Raw genomic sequence first — 25,422 nt, 5'->3', positions numbered from 1 at the left:
GACCCCCAAGGCAATGCTCTGCTCACAGATCACAGCCCTGAGAGATGGGTTCCCCCTTCCTGTGATGCAGCATTATTAATGCCGGATTTTACTCTCATAAAGAGGATTCAAACTTGGCTCTAAAATATCACTGAATGACCTATTTTCTTTACAAGATACCTGTCCATTTTGCCCAGTTCACATCTTTTATGGAAAAACTAATTAAATGATACCCTACAAAATGTATGTATTTGATGATTATCCTTGTGTCCAAAATGCTAATTGCATGAGTAGAGCACTGTTTTTCTTAAAACAATATATGCCTCAAAATAAAATGATGTGTTATTTTTGAGAAGCGTCTCTTTAGTGATAATGCAGTTAGCACCAGTTAAGGTTGAAATGAGCAGCTTTTAAAAAAGAAGGAAAAGCTAAGGGAAAGAATTCTTTGCATGAGTCAGAGTAGTTATGGTTGTCTGCTGTTTGATAGTATACAGAGTACTTTCATACAATCTGATTTTATTCTCCAAAACCTCTTTGAGATATGTAAAATTTAATCTATCTCATTCCCAAGTAAGCAAAATAAGGTTTATAGATTTTGAGTAGCTTGACCCAAATGTACATCTTCCAGTGTACCATGTGGCCAGTCAGGCTCCCTGCTTCAGGTTGCAGTTCCTTCACAAGCAACTCTGCCCCTGAGCAGATAACTTGATCTCTGTGGGTCACACTTTTCCCATGTCTAAACTGGAAATGAAGCTGTTGCCCCCTGGCTCCTCACCCCCAACCTAATTGAAATAATATGTGAGGGCATCCCTAACCTTTATTTTTAAGGGATCTTCTAAAACATTGGATTAAAAACAATTTTTAAAATGTTTATTCATAAAGATTAAGCTCTAATGGCATGGATAAGAACAGCCAGCGGGTAAAAGTCTTTTTTGTGAAGCTTCTGTTTATTTGCCTAAATTTAACATTCAGCATCCCTGCTATTTCAAAGTTGGGCAATTCTTGAAGCAGAATGAAGCTCGTATTATCTCACAACTATTAGGAAATAGAGCAAATCCTCCAGAGATTTGGATGAGGAACTCACACATTAAGAGGTTTAAAAAGACCATTTGTGAGGCCTGCTTATGTGACTGTTATTGGTGTAGTTTGCACAGTGGAGTGTCAACTGCAGTGTTTTTCTATGCGATGGTGGCACAAACATTGCATGGCCACTGTGAAGGAAATATCTATGTGTATTCCAGTATGTTTTACATTTTTGTAATATTTTGCCTTTCAGATGAAAGATTTTCCTACTTGCTAGATTCCAGTATTTTTTTTTTTTTTGGAAAGTCTGTTGAAATTCCACTTGGTCTCACTGGAGAGCTGGGAACATTAAAAAATAATGTTCTTTACTACCTCAACAAAAAGATGCATTTATCATCCAGAAAGGAGCATATCATTCATCATTTATCATTCAGAAGCTCTATAGCTTCTGAAAAATGGTTTAGTTACTGGCATGGTGCTAGACGTTAGCATGGCATCTTTGAGGTAATATTAAAGATGAACTTTCATGGGCTCTTGGAACATCGTTACAAACTAGGAATTGAGTAGTTGAGCGCTGACCTAGCATACCCTCAGTCCCGAAGTCACTTAGTGTCTCTGGCTCATTTTCTTAGCCCAGAATCACTACACAACAGAGGTGTAGAGAAGCTTGGTCTTTACAGGATGGTAAAATATTACACAAATACTAAAAGAGTGGCCAAATTCTATAACCAGCTTTGTCAGATTCTATTACTTTCGGGTAAGGCTCCGGGTTCATTGCCTTCGGGCATTAGGAAGGGATAGTGTCCAGCCAACAGGCACTAATCCTGATTATTTTCTAATCTCTTCTTTTATCCCCAGGAGAAACAGGAGCAAGTGGGGAGACAGGACACACACTCAAAAACAACTGTCCAGCTCTAACAATCCTAGAAGCAAGTAGTAAAGAGGAAGCCCAAAGAGCTGGTTCTTTTAAATCCCAAATCCTAAATCCCACACCCAAATGCTGCTGCTCCCTCTACATCAGGAGACTTGATTTTAACAAAGCAAGTACAGTATTGCCTTAAGCTTGGAGACAGAATTTTAAACAAAAAGCTTTGGCATTCAAGAGGCATGATATTCCAAGAACATTCTAGATGTTATTGGGAGCATGAACTTTTGTGAACAGCTAGCTGTCCCCTACTCTAGATGGACCTCTTTTATAAAAAAAAATATATATATATATATACACACATAACTTTTGAATTTCCTTTCTGAATTTCTTACTGGAAGCTTACTTAGCTTTTGTTCATCAATGGCCAACTTTGGTCTGTCTTATATAAGACAAGAATAGGCCATATAACTGGAATTGCTGAGAATCCAAGCTCTTATTTTAATCTCCTTTATAGTATGAGCCAAATTGTCTATTTTTAGATATTTGCTCTACCCCATCCCCACGTCCTACCTCCATTTTAGGTGCCAGTGAGTAGTGAGATTCCAGAACTGGACATTGAAAGGGTTAACATGAATCCCAAACACTATGATTGTCACCTGGATAATCTAGTTCACTGGGCTTCAGAATAATGTTCCCACGTTTCTCATCCCTCCGGCTCGTGCTGCTGCTAGTTCCCTGCCCTGTGGGACCTCAGGAGGGTTGACAGTCTGTCTTTCCTGAACATAATTACTCCTTCCTCCAAATGCCAGAAAGGGCTACTTTTTAAAAAATCCCTAATACAATGAATCTGTGTACTTATTCTGAAAAAATGTAGCTTCTCCCTTATCAGATCCTAATATTTATGACTTTGCTCCCTTTTATCTATTCCAAAGGATATTTTCTCCTTTTTTACTCTTCATCTTTAAAAAATATTTTTGGGAGTTTATAGCATTCTTTTCCCTTTAATGATATTGATATTTATAAGAAAATAAAAAAGGATAATATTTTTACACACTGTGCCTCTTTTCACTAAAATGTAAACCCCTAGGGGTGGGTGTTACATAAAGTGTGTGTACCCTGTTACATTGTTGGAATCTGTAAACGGCTGAACAGTTGTTTGCAATTCTTGTATTTGTGAAGTGGCTTTTACTATATAAGTAAATGAGCAAGTAGCAGATGCTTCAGAAGTACCACCTAACTTTAAGTGAAGTGGTTTTTTGTTTGTTCATTTTAGATTCAGCCTACTGTCTAATGCAATACTCTGTTATTCACTCTAACAGCAAACTGCTCAACTACCTGTTTTAATGGGGGAACCTGTTTCTACCCTGGAAAGTGTATTTGCCCTCCAGGACTAGAGGGAGAACAGTGTGAAATAAGTGAGTACTAACCTTTGGCATTTTCTTTCTTTTTGTGGGACCTTAATAAATGCCATCGAACGCCTTCGCCTTAGCACTCACTGAGGGATCTATAGCCAGAGACCATAAAGAACTTGTCTAAGGTCTCAGGCCGGTGGTCTCTTTTCACTAGATTTAACCACCATTTATTTTGGCTAAAAGAGAGGCAAAGAGTGGCATAGCTCAGCTCAGGTGCCCCAGTGCAAACACTCTCTTGGCTATGTCCGGGTTTGTGATGTTCAGCGTGTTGCACTGTGTTCTTGTTAGTGAATTCATTCCCTCCTCACTGGGAAAAGCCCATCGTCCTAGCCTAGAAACGCAGAGCAGAGCTGTGAGGCAGCTGGGATTTGTTCACCTACCTACAGGCATAGAGAGTCTTTTCTCTGTCACATTACCTAAACTAAACTGAGCCTAGTAACCCATCTAAGAGAAAAGGATAGACTCAAGAAAAAGGAGGGAATAAAAGGTACACAGCAATAAAAATGAATGAACTAATAGCACACACACAACCTGAATGAATCACACAGGTGTGATGTTAAGTAAAAGAAGTTAGACACAAAATGTGTATACTGCATGATTCCATTTTTATGGAGTTCAAGAACAGACGTAACTAATGAGTGGTGGTAGAGACCAGAAGAGTGGTTGGTGCACAAAGAAACTTAAAGAGGTGCCAAAATGCTCTATATCTTGATTGATGAAATGTCATATGAGTGTTGATTTGTGTAAAAAAGTAATTGAGCTGTAAACAGGATCAGTGCATGTTATGCCTTCACTATATGTTTGTCAAGCTTTAATATAAAAAAAAATTTAAGGGTAGAATGTGGTAGATAATCATTTGGGGGGAATTAGGATATCAAACTGCTTGTCCTTGCTCTGCTACCTACCAGCAATGTAACCCTCAGCCCGTTACTGAAGCTCTCTATTCAACTCAGAAATGAGCCAGCCCCATCTAGATTGCTTTGTGATCCAGAAGACAGATAACCCTGAAGCTCTACTCAGAAAGGAACAGAAGGACCTGTGGGCATGTCTGCGGAGGGTGCTGTTTCCCTGCCTTTCCGGAAGTTTTGGAATGTGACATTTTCATTTCTAGCCGTATTATATCTCTAAAACACCACTGTGTTTGTTACAACCATACTTTCTGAAGTTGTAATGGGTTCATAATGAAATAATACTGACTTCCTATTTTAACTTTCGACCTTTAGTTTATTTGTGGGGTTTTATTTTGTATGTACTTTAATGAGCAGTAGATGAACTACCATTTTTTATAGAGATCAAATGAAATGCCCCTGAAGTTTCCATGGAACATGTAATTAATTGTCAGGATGTGGTTTCTGTTTGTATTAATTACTGTGCCCCAATATAAAGATATCTGTGAACTAACTCCCCTCAATTTTCTCCCTGTACTTATTGCAGTCTTCTCATAGTTAGTTGGATCATGTTTAGGAATCTTTGTTCATGGGTTCATTTCTCTTCATGTAAGTATTATTTAATGCCCTTAGGTGTGTGACCTTCCCATTGACAGAGACAGTATTTTCTATCCTGTTGATTTCTTTTTCCCCTAACTGACCAAACTGTGGGCCCTTGAAAGCTCTTGGTTATCCTTATCATGAGTTATACTGAAATCCTTTTAGGAAATTTCCTGTTACTGCTAGAGGAACCACAGTTCCAAGAAAATTTGGAAATGGATCTTGAATTGAAAAGTACCTCTAGTGTAGTAGAAACAAAAAGTTGAAATAGGTATTCTTAGTTTCAAATTGAGATAGAATTCACATACCATAAAATTTGCTATTTTAAAGTATATAATTCAGTATTCATTTGTCTCATTCCAGAACATGGCACACTCCTAAAAGAAATCCTGTACCCATTAAGCAGTCACTCCTCATCCCCATCTCCCAGGACCCTGGAAACCACTAATCTATTTTCTGTCTCTTTAGAGTTGCCTATTCTGGCATTTCTTATAAATAGACTCATATAATATATGGTCTTTGTTATCTGACTTCTTTCACTTTTTACCAAGGTTCATCCAAGTAGCATGTACATTACTTCTTTTAATTGCTGAATAATAGTCCATTGAGTGGACATACCAACCATATTTTGTTTATTTATTCATCAGTTAATGGTCATATGTTTTTCCACTTTGGGGCTATTATGAATAATGCTGCTATGAACAACTGTATACAAGCTTTTGTGTGAACATATGTTTTCAGTTCTTTTGGGCATATATCTAGGAGTGGACCTCTAGACTGTGTGTAACTCTATGTTTAGTTTTTTGAGGAACTGCCAAACTGTTTTTCAAAGTGGCTGTACCATTTTACATTCCCACCAGCAATATACAAGGGTTCCAATTTCTCCATATTTTTGCCTGTCTGGTATTTTTATGAAATATTTTTCCTGATTTTTTTTTATGTTTTCATTTCTCCTGGTCTCTATCAGGACTGTTATGCTCTCAAATTTTGTTCTGACTTAATTGTGAGAAACACAGATTAACAAATAAGACCAAGGTATCTGGATATATGTAGTAGACATTTATTTTGCTGTTTAAGGTTTATAGAGTTCCTAAGAATCTGCAATGAACCTTCAGTTAAAGAGACCACACAAATTAAATTTTAAATAGGTTTTTGAAATAATTGAATGGGTTGTTCTTATCACAAAAGTTCTCTATATAAAATGTTCTCTGTAAAAATGTTACAAGATGGGTAAAAAAATTAAAATTGGCCCATAATCCTAAAACCCAGAGATGATGGTTCTTGGCACTTATTGTAAACCACTTTTCTTTTTTTCCTATGTGAAGGAGAGTCACAAAATTAAGTTGTCTGATGATCCAGAGCATGGAGGAAGTTGGACGCCTTTATTTTGTGAAGACCTTATGTCATTCCTCTCACTGGACTCCTCCACTGTTTATAGTAAAAATGCTAGCTGCTTAAACTTAGTCAAAGTTGTTTGTCTTCAGTCATTGCTTAATCTCTTGTAGGTAAAAATGTGTAATCTCTCAAGCTGACTCAGTTTTCCACTGTCTGATGGATAGAATTTGGTTGCAAAATATTTTCAGGAACAGGATGTCAACATTAGAGACACAGGATTCTGAATTTTAAAACAATCAGATCTTCACAAAGCTTTGGCTTTATGAGGTTTGGTCTAGGAATGATCTAACAGTGGCCTCCGTCCCATTTCTGTTGTGTGATAACCAGGAGAGAACTTCCTTATTCCTGGCTGCAGTGAACTGAAGGGTGCTCACTGCAGTGTTCCCTCTTCCCAAGGAAACAAAAAAGACTCATGGAATCAATGCAAAGGGTCTCTCTACCTGTCTTTCTCTGCCTTATCCCTGGTTTTACCAAGTTCACCTCTCCTTGAACATGGGGAAATTTGGGCTCACCAAGCATTTCACAATAAGTCCTCTTTCTACCATATAATTGTTGTCCCATATCTTGCTTACTTGAAAAACCTCACTAATATGAGCAAATGTTGTGCATATAATGTGGTCAGATGTTTCTTTGATGCAGGTGGAAATTCAGAGTTAGCTATTCCCTTCCTTTAGTTAAGTGTTGGGATCTTGACCAAATGGTAAGTGCTATTCTTTGTATCCAAGTCTAGCAAAAAGGACCCTTTTTGAGTTTTAAAGGTTGGTGAAAAGGTGGTGTTCTATTATTAAGGTGGTTTTAATACCTGTTTCTAGGACACTCCTGCATCAGAAAAACGTAAAGATACAATGGCATTCCAGGTTTTCAAGAAACTCCAACATCTCAGTATTATATCTGTATTATCTCCACAATGACTAAATACTGCCTTGATAGACTTATAAATGAACAAAGTCCTTTTGTATAAGTAAAGAGAGAAGTAAAATATTTTTAGCAAAATGATTTTCATATGGAATTCTCCTCATGTTTGTCAACACAGTGCTGGCTGGTAAAATATGTAATAGTGCACTTCTTCCAAAGCTTTATTTGACCATAAAAGAGGAGTTTAGAGGATAAAAGGCAGGATGTTTTAAGATAAAGATTTCATTTCTCCTCATCATGTATTGAGGTCTTTGTAAGGCCTGTCTGCTTGCTCTCTCTGGAACATCATTATGCCTGTAAGAGGATGTGGGTTCAGCTCTGGGTGAACAATCCCTTATCCTCTACTTCTTCAAAAACTTCAGCCTTAAGATGACAAATGAGAGATTGCAGAGGGAGAATAAACAGCTTCTAGAGTACGAAAGAAAAAAATTATTATATAATTTTTACATCTAAGTCCCTATTCCAGTTCTAAAATGCTATAATCCAAAGATCTGTGAAAGCATTAGCCATACTCACTTGGCACAGAGATCAAAGAAAGAATGATGTATATTAGGATCTAAAATCGTCCCCCCAAATGCACAGGTGCGCTTTCAGGCGCCTTTCGTGCCCTATCTCATTTCCTTCTCGGCCAACCATTCACTCAGGCCATTGCTACAGTGACGTGTTTTGCACAGGCTAATGGCACCTCATCTTAGCTGTTAAACACTTCTCTCGCTTTCCACCCAAAGACTCCTCTGAGCCCTAAAAAATATACAGTCTGTATTTGCACAGTCGCAAAATGGAAGTACAAGGAAGTTACCCTGTGAGGCGACCCTCAGCCAGTGGGAAATGGGTGCTGATGAATAAATGCTGCCCTTTACCTTCTTTCTGAAAACTGGAAGGTCTACATGACTTCTACCCACCTCTCCCCCAAAGACCCAGCAGGACCAAGCCCGGTTGACCATAGTGATGGCCAACTCACAAGCATGCTTTTGTGTTGGTTTCCCTCCTTCCCATGCCCCCATTCCTGTTTCCTAGGATCACCTCCCTGAATAAACTATCTGCATGCAGGCCCTGCTTTCTGGAGATCCCAAGCTAAGAAAGATCCCAAGCTAGGCCTGATTTCAAACAAAGCAACATTCAAAAATCAGAACACAGAGCAAAGATTATTTAGAGGTGTAGTCACATCCTAAGTTTTAGTATATCTTAAATTACCAGTGTTTGTGAATCATTTAAAATTTTATATCCCGTTTATTAAAAAGCAATGTAAATACAGCATTTGGGCAACATACTTACTGTATTTATTGTACATAAAATGCATATGTTGTATAGATATATGAAGTCATAAGTAATAATTCTAGCCTGTTTGTTCCAAACATGAAACTGGAAGAGTATCAAAACCAGAGTAGGTCTGAAATACGTGGAAATCACTGCCATTTAGAAACATTTTTATCCTTTCAAAGCTGCGCAGTGCCTTTGAAGATGCCATCACCTGTGAAAGGAGCACTCGGCCCCTTGCTTAGTTGCATTCCTCTCTATTTCAGGCAAATGCACTCAACCCTGTCGAAATGGAGGTAAATGCATTGGTAAAAGCAAATGTAAGTGCTCCAAAGGTTACCAAGGAGACCTCTGTTCCAAGCGTAAGTACCCCTTATGCTTAACACCTGGGATATGGGGCAGCTAGACGAGCAGCAGTCCCTTGCTACGTTACTTCTGTGCCTCCTATGACAGCTAACCTTTTCTCATTGATGTACATGTTCCCTTTATGGAGCCCAAAGATGTGTGGAATCCATGCTTGTAAAAAGTAGCCACAATCACACATGCAACTGAACTTTTTAACTACTAGAAATTTTCAAAAGAAAAATAAACTTCCACCCACCCCAGCAGTTTCCAAGTCCTACTGAGCATCTTTTGTGAATGAGAAGTATCAAGTTTAGTTTAATTCACAGGAGTTTTTCAAAAAACCCAAAACCAATACAGCTGGACGTTGACATAGAAAAAAAAAAAAAAGTTAGGGGATGAAGCCAAAACCAACACACCGTAACGGACTGCAGGAGAACTGCTGAGTCATTCTGTTGAAAAATGAAAGCTCAGGAAACATGCTTTTTATCTCCTTTGATTCTAGCTGTCTGTGAGCCTGACTGTGGCACACACGGAACCTGCCATGGACCCAACCGGTGCCACTGTCAGGAAGGCTGGCATGGAAGACACTGCAACAAACGTGAGTGGAGGTGGCTGGGGAGCCGGCCTCTTTCATGTCCACTGCTCGGCTCCAGAGCTTACGAGACAATCCATAACGCAGCCCCATTTTTGTTGCATTAAAAGCAGCTTTCCCTTCTCTGCCTCTTCTCCCATAGTGCATCAGTGTAAAATAGCACCATGTCTCTGAACTGTCACCACAATTATTTTCTAGGTTAAATTGGTAATTCAGGTTGATGTGGTGTGATATGTTAAGAACAAAAGAAATAACAAGTGAAAGTAAGGTTTTAAATCAGTTCATCTACTTGGCTCTGATTTTACCTTTCAAGATGGACCAACAACATACAAAACATAGAGTTTTGCTCTGTAACATCTAAAATTGTATTGGTTATGGTATGTTTTCAGTAAGTTCTCTTGAGGGAAGGTAAAGGTCTATGAAGTAGGGGGGGAGAGATGTTATAATGGAGTTGTGGGTTTTTTCAAATTTACTGACTACCCAAAATGAACTAGCTATATATATAATAATCCATGAGCCTGTTTTATATACAAAGTGAAACTTTGTAGATGCAACCATTCCATTTTGATCGCTATCTTCTCTGAGCAAAGCAGGAGTCCACGTATTGGGACCTACCAATGAACAGAAGAGGCCTTGCCCGGTAGAGCCCAGGTTCTAGTGGGAGCGACAGTCAATTAGCAAGTGAAGGAAATAAACCATACAGTTTCAGTATCTCTGCCAGCTGGAACTCCCATCTCCGAGGCAGGGCCCACTGTCCACTTTCCTTTGAGGAAAAGAAGGTTTCGACCCTAACAGTAACAGAAGTCCAGATCATGTCCGTCACATTTTTGTCTTCAAAATAACGGACAGAAATTGAACAAATCACTTTCTCTTCAGATGCTTATCCAGATCAGGGGTCTCCAGAGGGTGGTGCATGTAGCCTGGTAAGTGTTGGAAATGACCAGCTGGGGTGCTGAGGGAAAATATCAGTTCAAAATATTTTTAGTATTTTATATTATTATACTTACATATAAACCTATATGTAATATGCTTATCTCTCAATTTCTAATTTCTAATTTTTGTGCCTATTTTATAATGCTCACATTATATTATCCTAATACATATAAAACATTTATATATAGGTATTCATGTTTATCTGTTTATCTAAAAGGAGGTTGTGGTCTGGTCTAGACTATGCTAAACAATTGATTTGAGTCTTTTCATCCGGTGAACTGACTGGACGGTAGATTGAACTGGCTCCAGGCAGGCATAGCTTTACAAGAAGGGCTGCTCCTCTGGAAAACAGCCCCTTACTTAGCGGGAAACCTTCTTTGAGGTTCCTACTCCTTCCTTTAGAGAAGACCTATAGAAAACTAACCATTTCTAGAGCCATTCTAGAAAAAGAGGAAGCCAAACCCTCACGCCACCCTTACCTCAGGCTAGAAACCCCAAGGTCTGTCCCCAAATCCAAGTAACTTTCCAGAAGTCCTCAGGCCTAGGGATGACCTGAGGTCAGACCAGACATCCCAGGACTGTTACAGAGGTCTCTGGAACTCACATCTGGGGCCTGGTGAGTTCCTGCTGATATGCTTAGTCACTCAGGAAGCAGGCAGGTTGGGGCCCTCATGTAATACAGAGTCGCAATTCTGACAGGCCTGCCAGCCCCCAAACAGGACCTCCACTTGGAGAACCTGCTGCTGAAGGCTTTTTTCCTCGGCAAACCTCCTTCAGCCAAGACACTGCATGTGAAGAAGATGCCCTGGTGCTTGACTAAAATGCAAATATGTTTTCCAAGAGAGGCCACCGCAGCCATTTTGTGCATTAGCTAAGAGAATTAAGCAGAAAGAATGCGGTTTACTTTGACAAGAGAGACGTGACGAGGAAGCTCAGAAGCAGAGCTTTGTGAAGAACAGGCTCCCAGTGGGATGACAGCTTGGGAGGTCCCCGGCACCCAGACGTCTTGGTGGGGAGGAGGATACTGGGGACAGACTTCCTGGCTTGGGCCCCCCTTGCCAGCAGGGAGGCCACATAGGTAGCAGGGCGAACAGGAGGGGAGGGATTGATTCCAAGGCACTGTTGGCTGCTGCTCTGGTGGCTCCAGGGGCTGCTAGCTTACAGACAGTTCACAGACACTCATTCAGGAACTAAGCAGTCTCTTCTCAGGTATTTAGCAGCATGCTTACATTTAAACCACAAGGTGCAAATGAAATGCCAAACTTGACGCTAATGCACGGGAAGATGGAGGCAGACCTGTAAAACGCGATTGCTGTCTTGGGTCCATTTCAGGAAATCAGTAGAAATGGGTTAGTACCCCAAGCACCTCCACAAGTTCACAAATGGGAGGAAGGGAGGTCTCAAGTCAGATAGCTCAGTGTTACATGCCACTTAAAACTGAGCTGGAGATGCGTGGAGGTCCACCTTGGCTGAATCTCACAAAACCCCATGGATAAGGAATCAGATCAGACTAGAACTGTTCTCTAATGTATGTAATAAAAGTCCTCAATTCTTGCAAAATTCCCCTTTTGGTTAAAGGGCCATAGCCACCCCTGACCATATGTGTAATCTATGGGATATGTAGGGGTTGTTATATTGAACTGTCCCAATATAATTGAGGCTGGTTTTGCAAGGCAATTAAAAGGATCAATGATCAAATCGTCTGCTTCCCGTTTTCAAGATCTTAGCACTAGATGCTTACCAGCTCTTTGCAGGAAAATATCCTTCCATTCAATCACATTCATCCAAACTATGCATCCAAGGGTTTCTGCATGGCCAAAATATATCAGATGAGGCAGAGAATCAACGGAAGCCAGATTTGACGGAGGTAGTGAAATGGGTTTCTTTTAACAGAGACCTTGAAGTTGTCATACCTCTTCCTTCAGGTAGCTTCTGTGGTCAGTGCGGTCTTTCACTCTGGGTTAAAAAGGGAAAACAGGTTTCATTGGAATGGTTAATAATGAATCTGAAGAGCCTGTTTTTGTAGTTTCTTTTCTTTTAAGCTGTGAATCATTTTGCAGGGTACGGAGCCAGCCTCATGCATGCCCTGAGGCCTGCAGGCACCCGGCTCAGGCAGCACACGCCTTCACTTAGAAAGGCTGAGGAGCGGCGGGATCCACCTGAATCCAATTACATCTGGTGAACAGGGACAGCTGAAACGTTTTAAGTTACACGGAGTTCATAGCCTTTGTTAACCTTTCATGTGTTCAGTGTTCAAATAATGTTCATTACAGTTCAGAATACTGGCCTGAATTTTATTAGCCTCATTATAAATCACCAAGCTGATATTTACTCTTCCTTTTAAGTTTTCTGAGGACGTCTGTGGCATGACGGTATAGATTTTGTTTCAATGCTTTGGGCCAGATTTTATATTATGTCAGTTGATCAGGCTAAAATTGTATCTTTTCGGTTGTGTAGTTGACAGATAATTTCTAAAATTACAATATATTCACAGTGTCGAGGGGCTGGGAACAGTAGAGAAGATAAATGAGGCAAAGTGCATAAATCACAAGGGTTTGGAGGAAGCAGTTCATAGTGCTGAAGTTATAGCATTTCAAATTTTATTGTCCTGTATTTAGACATCTGTCACATTTTAAAAATTCTCATTTTTAAACCCTTAATATGATATATTTTGACCTTACCATAATTCCAGAGAATTCAGTACAGAGAGAAAGAGAGAAAGAAAAGAAAGAAAGAAAGAAAGGAAGGAAGAAAGAAAGAAAGAAAAAGAAACACTGTGGTAGTGACATTTAACAATATAATATATTGTGAACACAATAAAATAGGGAATATAATGTATGAACTTTTGGCATTGGCTTGAAGCAATATAATATATTGTAAACAAAACACAGCTCTTACATAATAAACACTTTATACTGTTTGTATGTATAAAATAAAGGTGCTGCTTTAGTTTTCCGAGTGTTGCATAGAGTGGTCTTTGCATGCGCTGATGGAAATAAAAGTTGGTTGCCTTTGAGTGGTAGTTAAAACTTCACAGTACCATAAAAAAAGAGAAGCTACTCATTCTCTCACCCTGCCTAGCTCTCCAGCTTCATCTCTCCCTCCTGGTTCTCTACTGCAGCCATGCCACAGAACTCTCTTGTCACTGCCTTAACACTCCGATGTATGACAGCTCCCAGCTTAGCTCTATTTCCTTCAAGTCTTCTCTAACTAGAGAGTGTTAAATACCCTGTTAGTGGAAGAGTTCCTAGGACTTTTAAGGTGCTATGAAAAGTGCTATCATTTTACTGAAAACCTGTCGGTTCCCAAGAACTTTATATGTGCTATCTTAAGAGTTCTACGAGGTGTGTATCACTATGCCCTTTTACAGAGAAAAAAATGGAAACCTGGAGATGTGAAGCCATTGGCCCAGGATCACACATGATAGGGATGGGTTTGAATCTGTATCATCTGACTCGGAAGTCTTAACACTATGCTCTTCTTACTCTGCAAATTTTTCTTTTTCTAAGCAAATACAGTAGAACACAAACTCCACAAATCCCAGGTAGCAACTTGCTAGCATATCTTATTCTCATTCTCTCAGGGAAAGTGGACTTTATATATAATCTAAAGTCTGCAAGTTTTTTCATGCCAGGCAGTGGCACAACCCATTATGTGGTTTAGGGAAGTGACATTTGTTATGGGAAGTGGGGAAGCATAGTAAACCCATCTTGTTGCAGTGCTAGATCACACCAATCTTTCTCCTCTAACTCGCCAGAGCCCAGAGTATCAGCCTGTGGTCACACAGACTTGGCAAAGCAGGCCAGGAGCCAGGGAGCTCACCTAATATGAGAAACAATTTATTTATTTAAGACTTTTAAGTAAAAATTCATATGCATGATCAAGAAGAACTAAGACAGTGGCAGAAAGCTAAGTTGAGAATAGAATAATAATAGTAATACCCAACACTTACATGGTACTTAACTAATTCTAAGTATTTTACTTGTGTTAACTCATAGATGAATAATAGAATGGTGAGAAGTGACTGAAGGCAAATACAATAGTCTAGGTTGGTCATCTGCAAACTATTTTGAGTGTATGCCCCATTAGAAATTTTTGAGTATAGTCTTCTATATGACTATTATTTATTTATATATATAACTGTATCAATATATGTATTGTAAAAACCAGAAAAGGTTGAAAGGATAAGATAAAAATCTAAATAGGAGTTCTAATATTTTCTTCACTTGCCCCCAAAATGGTTTTATGTACACCCAGAAATATACACACACCCCTTAGGAGAACTCAGATAAGGGGAGAGGAAACAAAGTGAAATGGTTTTAGTGTCAGAGAGGAGAGTTTGGACTCAACAGACTTCAAATCTAAGCAGGGGAGTAGATCACAGATTGAATGTAGGAACTATGAAAAGAGGAATCTGGCCAGTGATGCTAATGACTAAGGAGGAGCAAGTTTGGGCAGCCGTGAGGTTTTCAGAGATCTTGAGTTTGGTTTCAAAGATATTGAGCTTTGGGTGCATTTGGGACATCTTAGTGGAAATGCCCAGTAGGCACTTGGAAATACAGTTCAGAGGTTAGGCCAATAATTTATTATATTATAAATGAATAATACTAGTTATATGTTGAAATGCTTCTAATAAAAATATATATAATAGCTTTATTTGGTAAGGTGCAGTATGAATCACTGGTGTTTTTAGATTCTGTATTCAGTTACTGTTCTCTGTGCTTACCCACATGATGTTTCTTTATATAACAGTATGGCTTTTCCTATTTGGCAAACTGATTGAGCACTTCCTCCCTCCCTCCCCGCCACCATATGTATTATGATCTTTATCCAGAATACATACTTTGGTACTTTGTCAATTTATGTAGCATCACAACAGTAGAGGTCAGCTCTTGAAACAGAGACCAATAATATGGGATATGAAATAATTATTACTTTTATGAAGTTACCATAGAAGAGAGGGGGAGGGAGATGAGGAGGAGGAGAATATTTATACAAAATACCCCTAAACAATAACTTAAAGGAATTAAGGAGTTAAGGCAGTCTGAGAAGATGTATACAACTTGGCAAGATAAAATATATCAGAAAAGTGAGAAAAAGGAAATAAAGTGTAAATAATTAGATGGATCCAGGAGTGAGATTAAGACAAATAGGCCCACAGGGACTCCTAAACACCCATGAGATGTGGACCATGCCTTAAGCTCTCAGCTCTGGGCAGCCACCTCAAAAAACAAGCATGGCTGGTTATGAGTCCCAAAGACCATAATCACAAAACCAGTTGCTCAGGAGAGGTTTAACTACACAAAGAACTTACATTAGGGCTGGATCAAGACATGTAGATCTGCGAGAAAGCTACTTTGGCCTCCCTTCAAGCTGGTGGTTTTTAAACTATCTCTTGCACTTTTATTTACAGAGGAACTGTATGAATAGGATGTTAAGAAAAAAAGTTTGCTGACAGGGTTCAGCTTCTCATCCAATATCCCAGGCAATTTGTCTCTGACCCTAAAATTCTATGCTCCACCCATCAAATAAAAGCTTTCCAGTTAAATCCAGCCAAGCTACTCAGAGGGAAGTTTATTGAGCACATGGTTTCTTGACCATGCTCCTTGAGATTCTTAACACCTTCCCAAGTGACTTCTCAAAGTATTCCTTTCCACCATATGCAGTACTCCTAAAAGGAGTTTTGGTAACTAGATTTTTTTTCTCATCTCATTCCACATCATAAAGTTGTATAGCACAATTTTAGCTTGATATGCTAGACAGAGCCCAGATGAGCCAGCCCTTATGCCAGTCCTAATTGAGAGCAGACAGCAATGTTGCCTGTGGGTTCTCATAAAGAGGTCAGAGTGCCATGTAATATACAGTGCTCTCAGTAATATAAACAGGTAATAGCAGATAGCACTGTTTCTTCCTATACTCTTCAAGAAGGCACAAATCACAATAAAGTAGAGTGTAACAAAAGCATTGCTACCAAATTAGGGGAGCAAAAGGTGATATTGTGAGGTGAGCAATTTTTAATTGGTTAAATGAGAAACAGCCATTTCTCAAGAATTTCCTGAGGCAATAAAAAAGCAAGAAAGAGAAGAAAACAAATGACTATCCAAAGACAGGACTTTCACCGTCATAATTTTTAAGCAGCTCATGCAAGTGGTGCAAAATATAAAGGTTTAATAAGCATATTGAATAAATGTCCTCCATATGGAGCAACATAAAAAATAGAAACCATATACAGGAAACTGACATCATAAAACAAAGTATTCAGGTGTTCAGTAAGATTTTTTTAATTCTAATATAAACTGCAAATGTAAACTGATTTTTCATCTGTTTACTGGTTTGTCAATAAGAATATTAAAATTACAAGTGAACACATAATTTTTATTAAGCTTCGGCATTGCAGTGTTTTTCCTTGGTAACCCATTTCCCTTCCTAATCATGTTCAGCTTACACAACTGTTGAAATTATCTGGCATTTCTCAAAAGTCCAAGCCAAGAAAAGCTACTCTGAGGTGACAAATAATCCATAAGACCCACAGGAGGATTATTTAAAGTTGCCTCACTCCAGGGTGATAATCAGCTTCCTGCTCCAGCCGCCATGACACTGGACAGCCTGGCTTTGATCGTATGGTCCTGAGGCTGGGCCTGGGGCCATGGGTGGGAGAGAAGAGCAAGAGGGGGCCAGAGAGCAAGTGGTCAGCAGCCTTCAGGAGAAGAACCAACTACTGAATCATACAGGGCCAGAGCAAAATGAAAACGTGGGACCCCTGGCTGAAAAAGTAGTGAGAATATCAACATGGTGACTAGAGGGCATCAACCAAGCTTGGGATCCTTCTCAGAGTGGGACAGTTCACATACCCGTGAAGCTGGTCCCACCCAGAAGTGAGTTCTCAGGGCTTCACACACAGGTAAGTTTAGGTTCAACACAAAGCATCCATCTCCCTAGGCGCCGACCAGCTGAGCTCTCCCCTTGCTTCTCCTCTCAACTTCAGAACCCCAGCCTTGGGAACGGAAGGCTTGTTAGCCACCAGGCACCATTTACTGGATTTCTTCTGTCTCCATATGGCTAACACAAAAACAGGAAAGAAGGGAGAGGGCAAATTGAAGCTACAAATATTTATTGTTTTATGATTCAATCCAGTGAAGATCTTTGAGCCTTAATTCTAGTTTAAGAAAGAAAGGAATTGTAGTTTTAAATTTATAGCTCATAAGGGAAAGATTTTTCAGAAATCTGTGAACAATCCATTTTAGCCAAAAAAGATAATCTTGGATTATTCCAATTTACCACTGCTATTGTTTACGAGAAGACAGAAAGGCAGACACCTAGCTGGAGCTGGGATCTTAAGCCTTGTGATGTGTTCATCTCCGCCCATGGAAGCTTGACTCAATGAAGAGCCTTTTGACACTATCCAGAAACCCCAAAGACAAAATGTCCCCAAAGCCCAAATTAGTCTTGCCTCAATCACTTCAAGGGAACATCCAGAACTGGAAAACAAATCTGTGATTATTTTCTACTTTTTAAAACATGAGTAATTTGCTCAGAGTTTGCATTTGAGCCTGAACATAACACACTTAAATGCTGCCTCTGCAGAAGCAAAGCCAGCCAAGGGCACCTGGCTGAATAATGTATCCTTAGCTTGTGTCACAAGATCTAAACTCCAAGTACCCTACTGGAGTTTTAAAGCTGCTTTGCTTTTCAGTCATTTGGTTATTCTGCCCTGGCTTGTTTATTTGGATTACGTATTACCTTGTTTCTAAACCAAAACCAGACTGAGAGAGCAGCTTCAGAGTAATGAGCCGAGGTGAGCCTTAGGGCTGCAGCCATCCCGGCTCCACATTTAAGCCACCTTTGAAATGAGATGAACGCAGGTTTTTCCGTGACAATTTGTCTCTATGTAAAAGGCTAAAAAGGTACTAAAGGAAATGACTACAGCAGTTGTGCCTTTATAAGAAAAAAAATGGCCTTTGGAACAGACCATCAGGTTGAAACTGAAGCATGTTGTGGCTTCCCTGGCTTTGCCAAGTGGCTACACATGGACACCAAGATTGACATTCTGTGGAGGTGCATAGAGAGTCCTGGCAGAATGGGGTCACAGGAGATCCAGCAAGGTGGCTTTCTGGCAATGAAGATTAATTAGTCCAATACAGAAATAGAATTCCAAAGTTTAGAGAACCTTTCTATGGAAATTTTGATCAGGGCATTTCTGAGGGAAAGTTACTGACTCAAAGGAGAAATGGAACAAATTGCTTCTTAAATATAACTTAACTTTTAACTCAGAGGTGAAGGTGTTGGGCAGAGACTGCCATCTAAAGACCAATAGGGCTTATACACCAGGAAGAACAGCAGACTGGGAACGAAGAGACCCAAGCCTTGACTCCCACTCTCTAGCTGGCGGTGCTTACCCAAGGCCCCTAAAATGGTGCATCTTAATAGTCAGATGCCCTACTCATTCCCCTCCGGACACTTTCTTTATTCCTAACACGTGGCCTCCAAGCCCAAAGTGCTCTGAATGCATCAAGCACTCTGGTAAAAAGATGGAGAAATTACCACTTCCTTAATTTTGCTACCAATTCAGGGTTGCTCTGTACCAATTCATGGGTGCCATGCCCTTAAACTGGGGTCTCTTTTAACAATAATTATTCATCCCTGGGGACAAGATGGGATTCTAGATTAGTGCTAGAGCTTTTTTGGGATAATAAGGAAAAATATCTAATTTCAGCCTTTATAGAGCTTACTAGTCAAAATAATAATAGTAGCAGCAGTAAGTAGTTAATACTTACCATTTGCTGTGTGCCTAGCTGTGTTCAAAGTTCTTTACATACACTAATTTCAGGGAGTAGGAGTCAGTTTGCACCAGCTCAGAGTATCAGTTGAATTTTTTGGAAATTTGTGAACCAGTCGTTAAACTCAGCCATTATTAGAAATTAAATTACATAAATGCAATTAAAAGAATAATTTTTAAAAACAAGGTTAACAAACACTCAAAACCAATCTTTTCCCAATTGTTACATTTTATTGTTATACACACCCTTGTGGTTAGTTACATCTATTGTATCTGTAATAGAGGAAATAGTGTATTATGGTGTGCCCCTGTGCATCTCTTCCCAACTCACATTCAGTGAGGCTTTGATAGCCTAAATCTGTCCATGGAAGGAGCATGTACACCACAGAAATTGGCAAATGCTACAAATCAACAGACCTGGTTGTTAAACTTTCACTATTTAACCCTCACAAAAATCTTTTGAAGTAAGTACAATTATTTCCACTATACAGGTAAGGGATCTGATGCACAAAAAGGTGAACTGACGTGCCCAGAGCCACATAGCAAGGTGTAGCAGAGACAGTATTTGAACACAGGTAGTCCAGTTTCAGAATTTTGCACCTCTGATTTTTATAGGCAGTAACATTGGCTTGGACACAAACTGAAAGTAAAGTGTATCAAGGCAGTTGCAGCTATGTAAGTTTCAGATGGAAAGATGTCCTCAGTGTACTAAGGGCAGTGAAAACTGCTACTAGAGCTTCAATGGTTAAAATGAATGACTGAATGAGCAAATGAATGCATTTCATTATAAGAAAGGCTTACCCCAAGGGAATCAGAAACCTGTCTGTCTCCTGGATCCAGGACTATGTTTATGACCTCCAGATATGCTGTGTTTCAGCTTTTACTCTTGCTCCATTCAGCTACCATTTTAAGCAATTGTATTAGTTTCTTGTAGCTGCTATAACAAATTACCACAAACTTGGTGGCTTAAAACAGTAGAAATTATTCTCATAGTTCTGGTGGCAGGAAGTCTAAAATCAGTTCACTGAAATGAGGTCGGGTTTGTCAGGGCCACATTCCATCTGGAAGATCTAGAGAAGAATCTGTTCTTTACCTCTTCAAGCTTCTGGTAGCTGTCAGCATTCCTTGGCTGTGGCCACTTCACTGTTTGTGTTCACATGGCCTTGTGTGTGTGTGTGTGTGTGTGTGTGTGTGTGTGTGTGTGTGTGTGTGTGTGTGTGTGTGTGTGTGTGTGTGTGTGTGTGTGTGTGTGTGTGTGTGTGTGTGTGTGTGTGTGTTTTGGTCAGACCTAAGATTTTATTTTGAATTCTGCTAATAAAGAAAATCATCAGATAAGCTTGATTTTGGGCTGGTGGACAAGCACAGCTGCACAGCTGGGGAACAGACCCTTCCAGGGGTGCGATGGGGAAGGTCAAGTTCAGATCTGGCCTCTGTGACCCACAATGTTATCCTTTTCTCCACCTCTTTCCTGGACTTCCTGCTCACCTTCTCTTGGCCTGCGGCTTAAAGACCCTGGGGTCCTGTTACCTAGACGACTTCCTGAGCCTCACTTAGCTCAAAGCTGAGTAGCAGCAAAGCAGGTCACCCTTCTGCACTGCCCCAAATATGGCCCTCAGCCAAGTGATGGGACCTCCTCCATCAGGTGAGAGAGGCTCTGGGAGACAGGACCTGTTTAGCCTACAATGGCCTAGCCTGAGCCTTCCAAAGCAGAACAACAATACCTTTCCATGTCCCTTTGCATCCATCCCACAATGTCTCCTATAGGTTTTCTGTCAGGAAAGTTGAGAGGAAGTTCTGGGATGGATGTTTGGCTCTGATATACTATTAATTTTGCTGAAAATATTTCTTCAAATGATGACCTTCCATGTTTTTAGGAGTCAACCAGGCATTCAAGCCTAACCTCAGCTTAACCACCATATACCAGAGGTATACATAAGTGACAGAAAATTTACTTGTAATAAGTAAAAACAAATGATTTCTGATCTTTGAGAGTTTGAAACCTCCCAACTGAGTAAGAAACAGAGTGGAGATGAACATGATATTCTCTTGTTCTCAGACATCACTGTGTCTTAGGCTCAGTACAAAGCAGACTCAAAATAGAGGTTTACTGGATTGATTCATTCAAAAGAACTAATAACTACATTCCTTTTTCTTAAATTCCAGATTCATACAATCACCAGCCAACTCCTCTTTGGAAATTCAACAGAAAAAAACATTCATTGAAAAAATAATAATGGGTACCTTCAAGAGACAATCCCTCTGAGGGGAGGTGGATACCTTGCTCCAGCTGGTATTTTCATCTGTAAGTGATTTCTTAAATCACTCTAGACACAAGCAAAAATGCCACTGGCCTTGGCCTTATGCTATGGTAACAAGGAAATGGCCTTGGAGCTAAATTCTAGAAATTTTTATTTCATACAACTATTAGTGATTTTTTTTTTTATCTCTGAAGGACCTTAGGAGAGGCTTTAGAATTTATATGCCCTCTGTCAAATTGCAGCCTAACAGGATTACAGGTTAGTTTCAGGTCTCAAGTGACAAGTTATAAAGATATGAAGGTCATCAATTGGAGAGACATAGTTTCTAACATATACTCTGTTAATAACCTCTCTGGGGCCCCAAAATCAACCCTTAAGGTTGATGAGGACATAGCAGATACTGTGTAGGGATTGACACAAAGTAATACCAGGAAATGACTGTACTGTAATAATGATGTTTATCACCTTTTAAGTATAAATAAAAAGAAGAGGGGAGATATGTAACCAATAAGCATTTGAAAGATAAATGCAAATTTAAGCCAAAATGGGGTACCATTTTTCAGTACCACATGTTCAATCAAGAGGGAAATAACCAAATAAATTATAGTGCTTGTTCATAGTAGTAGTTCAGAAAATATTTAGAGAACAAATTAATATAATGGAATATTATGCTACCATTAAAAGTTAGAACTGCAAAGAACATTCAGTGACATGAAAAAATGCTTATCATATATATTAAATGAAAAAGATTGATTAAAAATCACAGGTAAGTTATGGCTCCAATTTTGAATATATTGATTATATAGATAGGTGGTACATAATAGATAAATAAATAAATAAAAACAATACAGAATTACCATCAAATATGAAATGGTTTTAAGTAAGTGGTGAAATCACAGGTGTTTTTATAGTATCTACTGTATTTCATGTATTTCAAATTTTCTAAAATAATAATGTATTACTTTAAAATCAGAACAAAACAATAAATGCAATTGAATTGTTTTAAAATATAATTGGGGGGATAAAAAGATGGTAGAGTAGGAAGGCAAGGTGGAAACCTCCTCCCAAAAACATTTAAAAGAAGAAAATACAGAAAGTACAACTAAATCTGAAAACAACAGAACAGACCACCTACACCTGGGGAAGAGAAGACCACCCAGAAAAGGGTAAACTAGCAGAGCTGTGGCTGAGCAGGACCCAAACCCTCCCTGCACCCCAGCCTACAGGTGGGGGAAAGAGGAACAGAGCACAGAGGGGTTAAAAGCCCAGAACACTGCACGCCTGGCCCTGGAGATCTTCTCCAGGAGGAGCCCACACAAAACTAGGTTCTGGTGATTAGCAGGGAGGCACCAGGGACAGGTGAAACACTCTGGGAGGCTGAGACTCCAGCCGCTTGTGGAGGACAGCATGCTCCACCAGTCCTGAGACCCAAAGCAGAGGCAGCAGTTTGAAAGACTTGCCAGCAGTGGGAGGGGTGTCAGAGGGGTGATGGTTGGATGAAGCTCTCTCCTCAGGAGAAAGCGCAGGTGGAGGATACCTTACCAGCCCACTCTCAGCGCAACAGGTCAGGAACTCTCAGGAGCCCCAGACACTCCATCCCCCTCACTGACAACACAGCCCAAGGCTCTTTCTGAGCATACTGCCAGCCACCCCACTCAGCCCAGCAGCAATGTTAGATTTTGCTGCCCAGTAAGCAGAGAGAGACTCTCCCTGTTTTCTTGGCTCTGTTTCAGCCCAACGAGGGAAGTGCCTGCAGGAGACAGCCTCACGAGCTCATTCCTCCCTGCAGGTGTCTAAGCCCGGTGCTGAGTGTCTGGCCCAAGCAGAGTCACACACCAGCCCACCCACTGCATTAACCCTATAGCCCTGCCATTGCTGTAGGGCAGGGAGAAGACAGCCCTGCCCACCGGAAACCCAGCAGAGACTTCTGCGCTGATCACAAAGGCCCAGCTGAAGCAAACAGCCAGCACAGACTCACACCACTGCAGAAAACAGACAGAAGGGTGACCCTGCCCACTGCACACCAATGACTGGGGCTTCCCCAAAGTAGAACCAGGAACTAGTAAAAAGAATCTCGAGCTTCTGGACACCACAGGACACCTTCTTCATAAAGCTATTACTCTGTAGACCAGGAAGCATAACAGAGACATCCAATACAAAGGAAGAAATGCAGAAACCCTTACAACGTGAAGATGCAGAGGAATATGTTCCAAACAAAACTACAGCGTAAGACACCAGGAAGAGGGCTAAGTGAAACAGAGATCACCAATCTTTTTGATAAAGATTTCAAAATAAAAGTCATAAACATGCTCAAAGATTTATAGAAAAATATTCAAGATCTCGGAGAGTACTTCAACACAGAGATAGAAGACCTAAAAAAGAGCCACTCGAGCTGAAGAATACAGTATCTGAAATGAAACCTACAATGGAGGGATTTAAGGTAGATGAGTGCAGGAAGAGGAAACAGTCAATGAGATGGAAATTAGAGAACAAGAACACAATGAAGCTGAGGAACAGAGAGGAAAAAAGGATCTCTAGGAATGAAAGAATGATAAGAGAGCTATGTGATCAATATGAACAGAACAATACTTGTATAATAGGGGCACCAGAAGGAGAACAGAGAGACAAAGGGATAGAAAGTCTATTTGAGGACATAATTGTTGAAAACTTCCCCAATTTGAGGAAGGAAACAGACACTTAAGTCATGGAAGCACAGATGCCCCTAACAAAAGGAACCTTAGAAAGTTAACACCAAGACATATGGTAATTAAAATGGCAAAGATCAAGGATAAAGAGTATTGAAAGCAGCCAGAGATGGGAAAACCCATCAGGCTATAGCAGACTTCTCAGCAGAAACTTCACAGGCTGGAAGGGAGTGGCATGATATTATTTAATGTCCTGAAACAGAAGGATTCCAACCAAGAATCCTCTAACCAGCAAGATTATTATTTAAATTTGAAGCAGGTATTAAACAATTTCCAGATAAACAAAAGTTGATGGAATTCACCACCACTAAGGCAGCCTTACAGGATATGTTAAATGGACTGCTGTAGATGGAAATGTTCCTAAAGCTAAATAGCTTTCACCAGTGAAAATAAACCCACAGTAAAGGTAATAGACCAACTAATTACCAAGCAAGTATGAAATTAAAACAAACAAATGAAGCAAAATCAACCATATACAAGATCAGTCAACGGACACACAAAAAGTGAAGATTATGACATTGAATACAAAAAATGTGGAGGAGCATGAAGGAAAAAAATATCTTTAGGTTGTGTTTGAAATAGAGTAATCAGCAATTTAAGATAGACTGTTATATAGTAAGGAAGGTATCCTTGAGCCTTCGGTAACCACAAAAGTAAAGTTACAATAGATATACAAAAAAATTTAAAAAAAGAAAAATCCAACCATAACACTAAAGAATATCATCAAATAACAAAGAGGAGTTTAAGAGAGGAAAAAGGAATTATAAAAACAGCCAGAAAACTATAAAATGGCAAATAAATAAATATCTATCAATAATCACCTTAGATGGAAATGGACTGAATGCACCAATCAAAAGACACAGAGAAGCAAAATGGATAAAGAAACAAGACCCATCTATATGCTGCCTACAAAAGACATATTTTAGATACAAAGACTCATTTTAGATGCAAAGACATAAACAGATAGAAAAAGGTAGTTCATGCAAGTAATAGGGAGAAAAAAAAACAGGAGTACCAAACTTACATCAGATGAGATAGATTTCAAAACAAAGAAAGTTACAAGAGACAAAGAAGGATATTACATAATGATAAAGAGGTCAGTCCAACAAGAAGATATAACCATTTTAAATATCTATGCACCCAACATAGGAGCACCTAAATACATAAAATAAATACCAACAGAATTAAAGAGGGAAGTAGATTGCAACACATTCATTTCAGGAGACTTTAACACACCACTCCATCAACAGATCAACCAGACAGGAAATAAATAGGGAAACAGAGGCATTCAACAATACATTAAATAGAAAGACAACTCAGGAAAAGGATTCTATTTACAATTGCATCCAAAAGAATAAAATACCTAACCAAGGAGATGAAAGACCTATACTCTGAAAACTGTAAGACACTCAGGAGAGAAATTAAAGAAGACACCAATAAATGTGAATCTATTCCATGCTCATGGATAGGAGAATTA

The 25,422-nt window shown here is 39.6% G+C and overlaps 1 protein-coding gene and 1 long non-coding RNA gene across 3 annotated transcripts in view; one reads left to right on the top strand and one right to left on the bottom strand.

The window, feature by feature from the left end:
- The window catches only part of WIF1 (WNT inhibitory factor 1), a 67,680-nt gene extending 54,519 nt beyond the window's left edge, over nucleotides 1-13,161 (top strand). Inside the window, exons 7-11 of one of the 2 annotated variants that reach the window (XM_017661715.3) lie at nucleotides 3,190-3,285; nucleotides 8,603-8,698; nucleotides 9,184-9,279; nucleotides 10,150-10,196; nucleotides 12,267-13,161. In XM_017661715.3, coding sequence (XP_017517204.1) covers nucleotides 3,190-3,285; nucleotides 8,603-8,698; nucleotides 9,184-9,279; nucleotides 10,150-10,196; nucleotides 12,267-12,296 — 365 coding nt within the window. In that variant the 3' untranslated portion in view covers nucleotides 12,297-13,161. The remainder of the gene's footprint in view (nucleotides 1-3,189; nucleotides 3,286-8,602; nucleotides 8,699-9,183; nucleotides 9,280-10,149; nucleotides 10,197-12,266) is intronic. The other variant, XM_017661714.3, reaches the window with a different exon arrangement.
- The window catches only part of LOC140844105 (uncharacterized), a 91,748-nt gene continuing 75,613 nt past the window's right edge, over nucleotides 9,288-25,422 (bottom strand). The window contains exons 2-3 of the long non-coding RNA XR_012122331.1: nucleotides 11,948-12,162; nucleotides 9,288-10,225 (exon numbers count right to left, since the gene is read on the bottom strand). This is a non-coding gene — a long non-coding RNA (uncharacterized lncRNA). The remainder of the gene's footprint in view (nucleotides 10,226-11,947; nucleotides 12,163-25,422) is intronic.

Source organism: Manis javanica, chromosome 10, assembly GCF_040802235.1.
Source record: "Manis javanica isolate MJ-LG chromosome 10, MJ_LKY, whole genome shotgun sequence".
NCBI classification, from domain to species: Eukaryota; Metazoa; Chordata; class Mammalia; order Pholidota; family Manidae; genus Manis; species Manis javanica.
The sequence above is the reverse complement of the archived record's forward strand: the minus strand, read 5'-3'. Positions and strand labels throughout refer to the sequence as shown.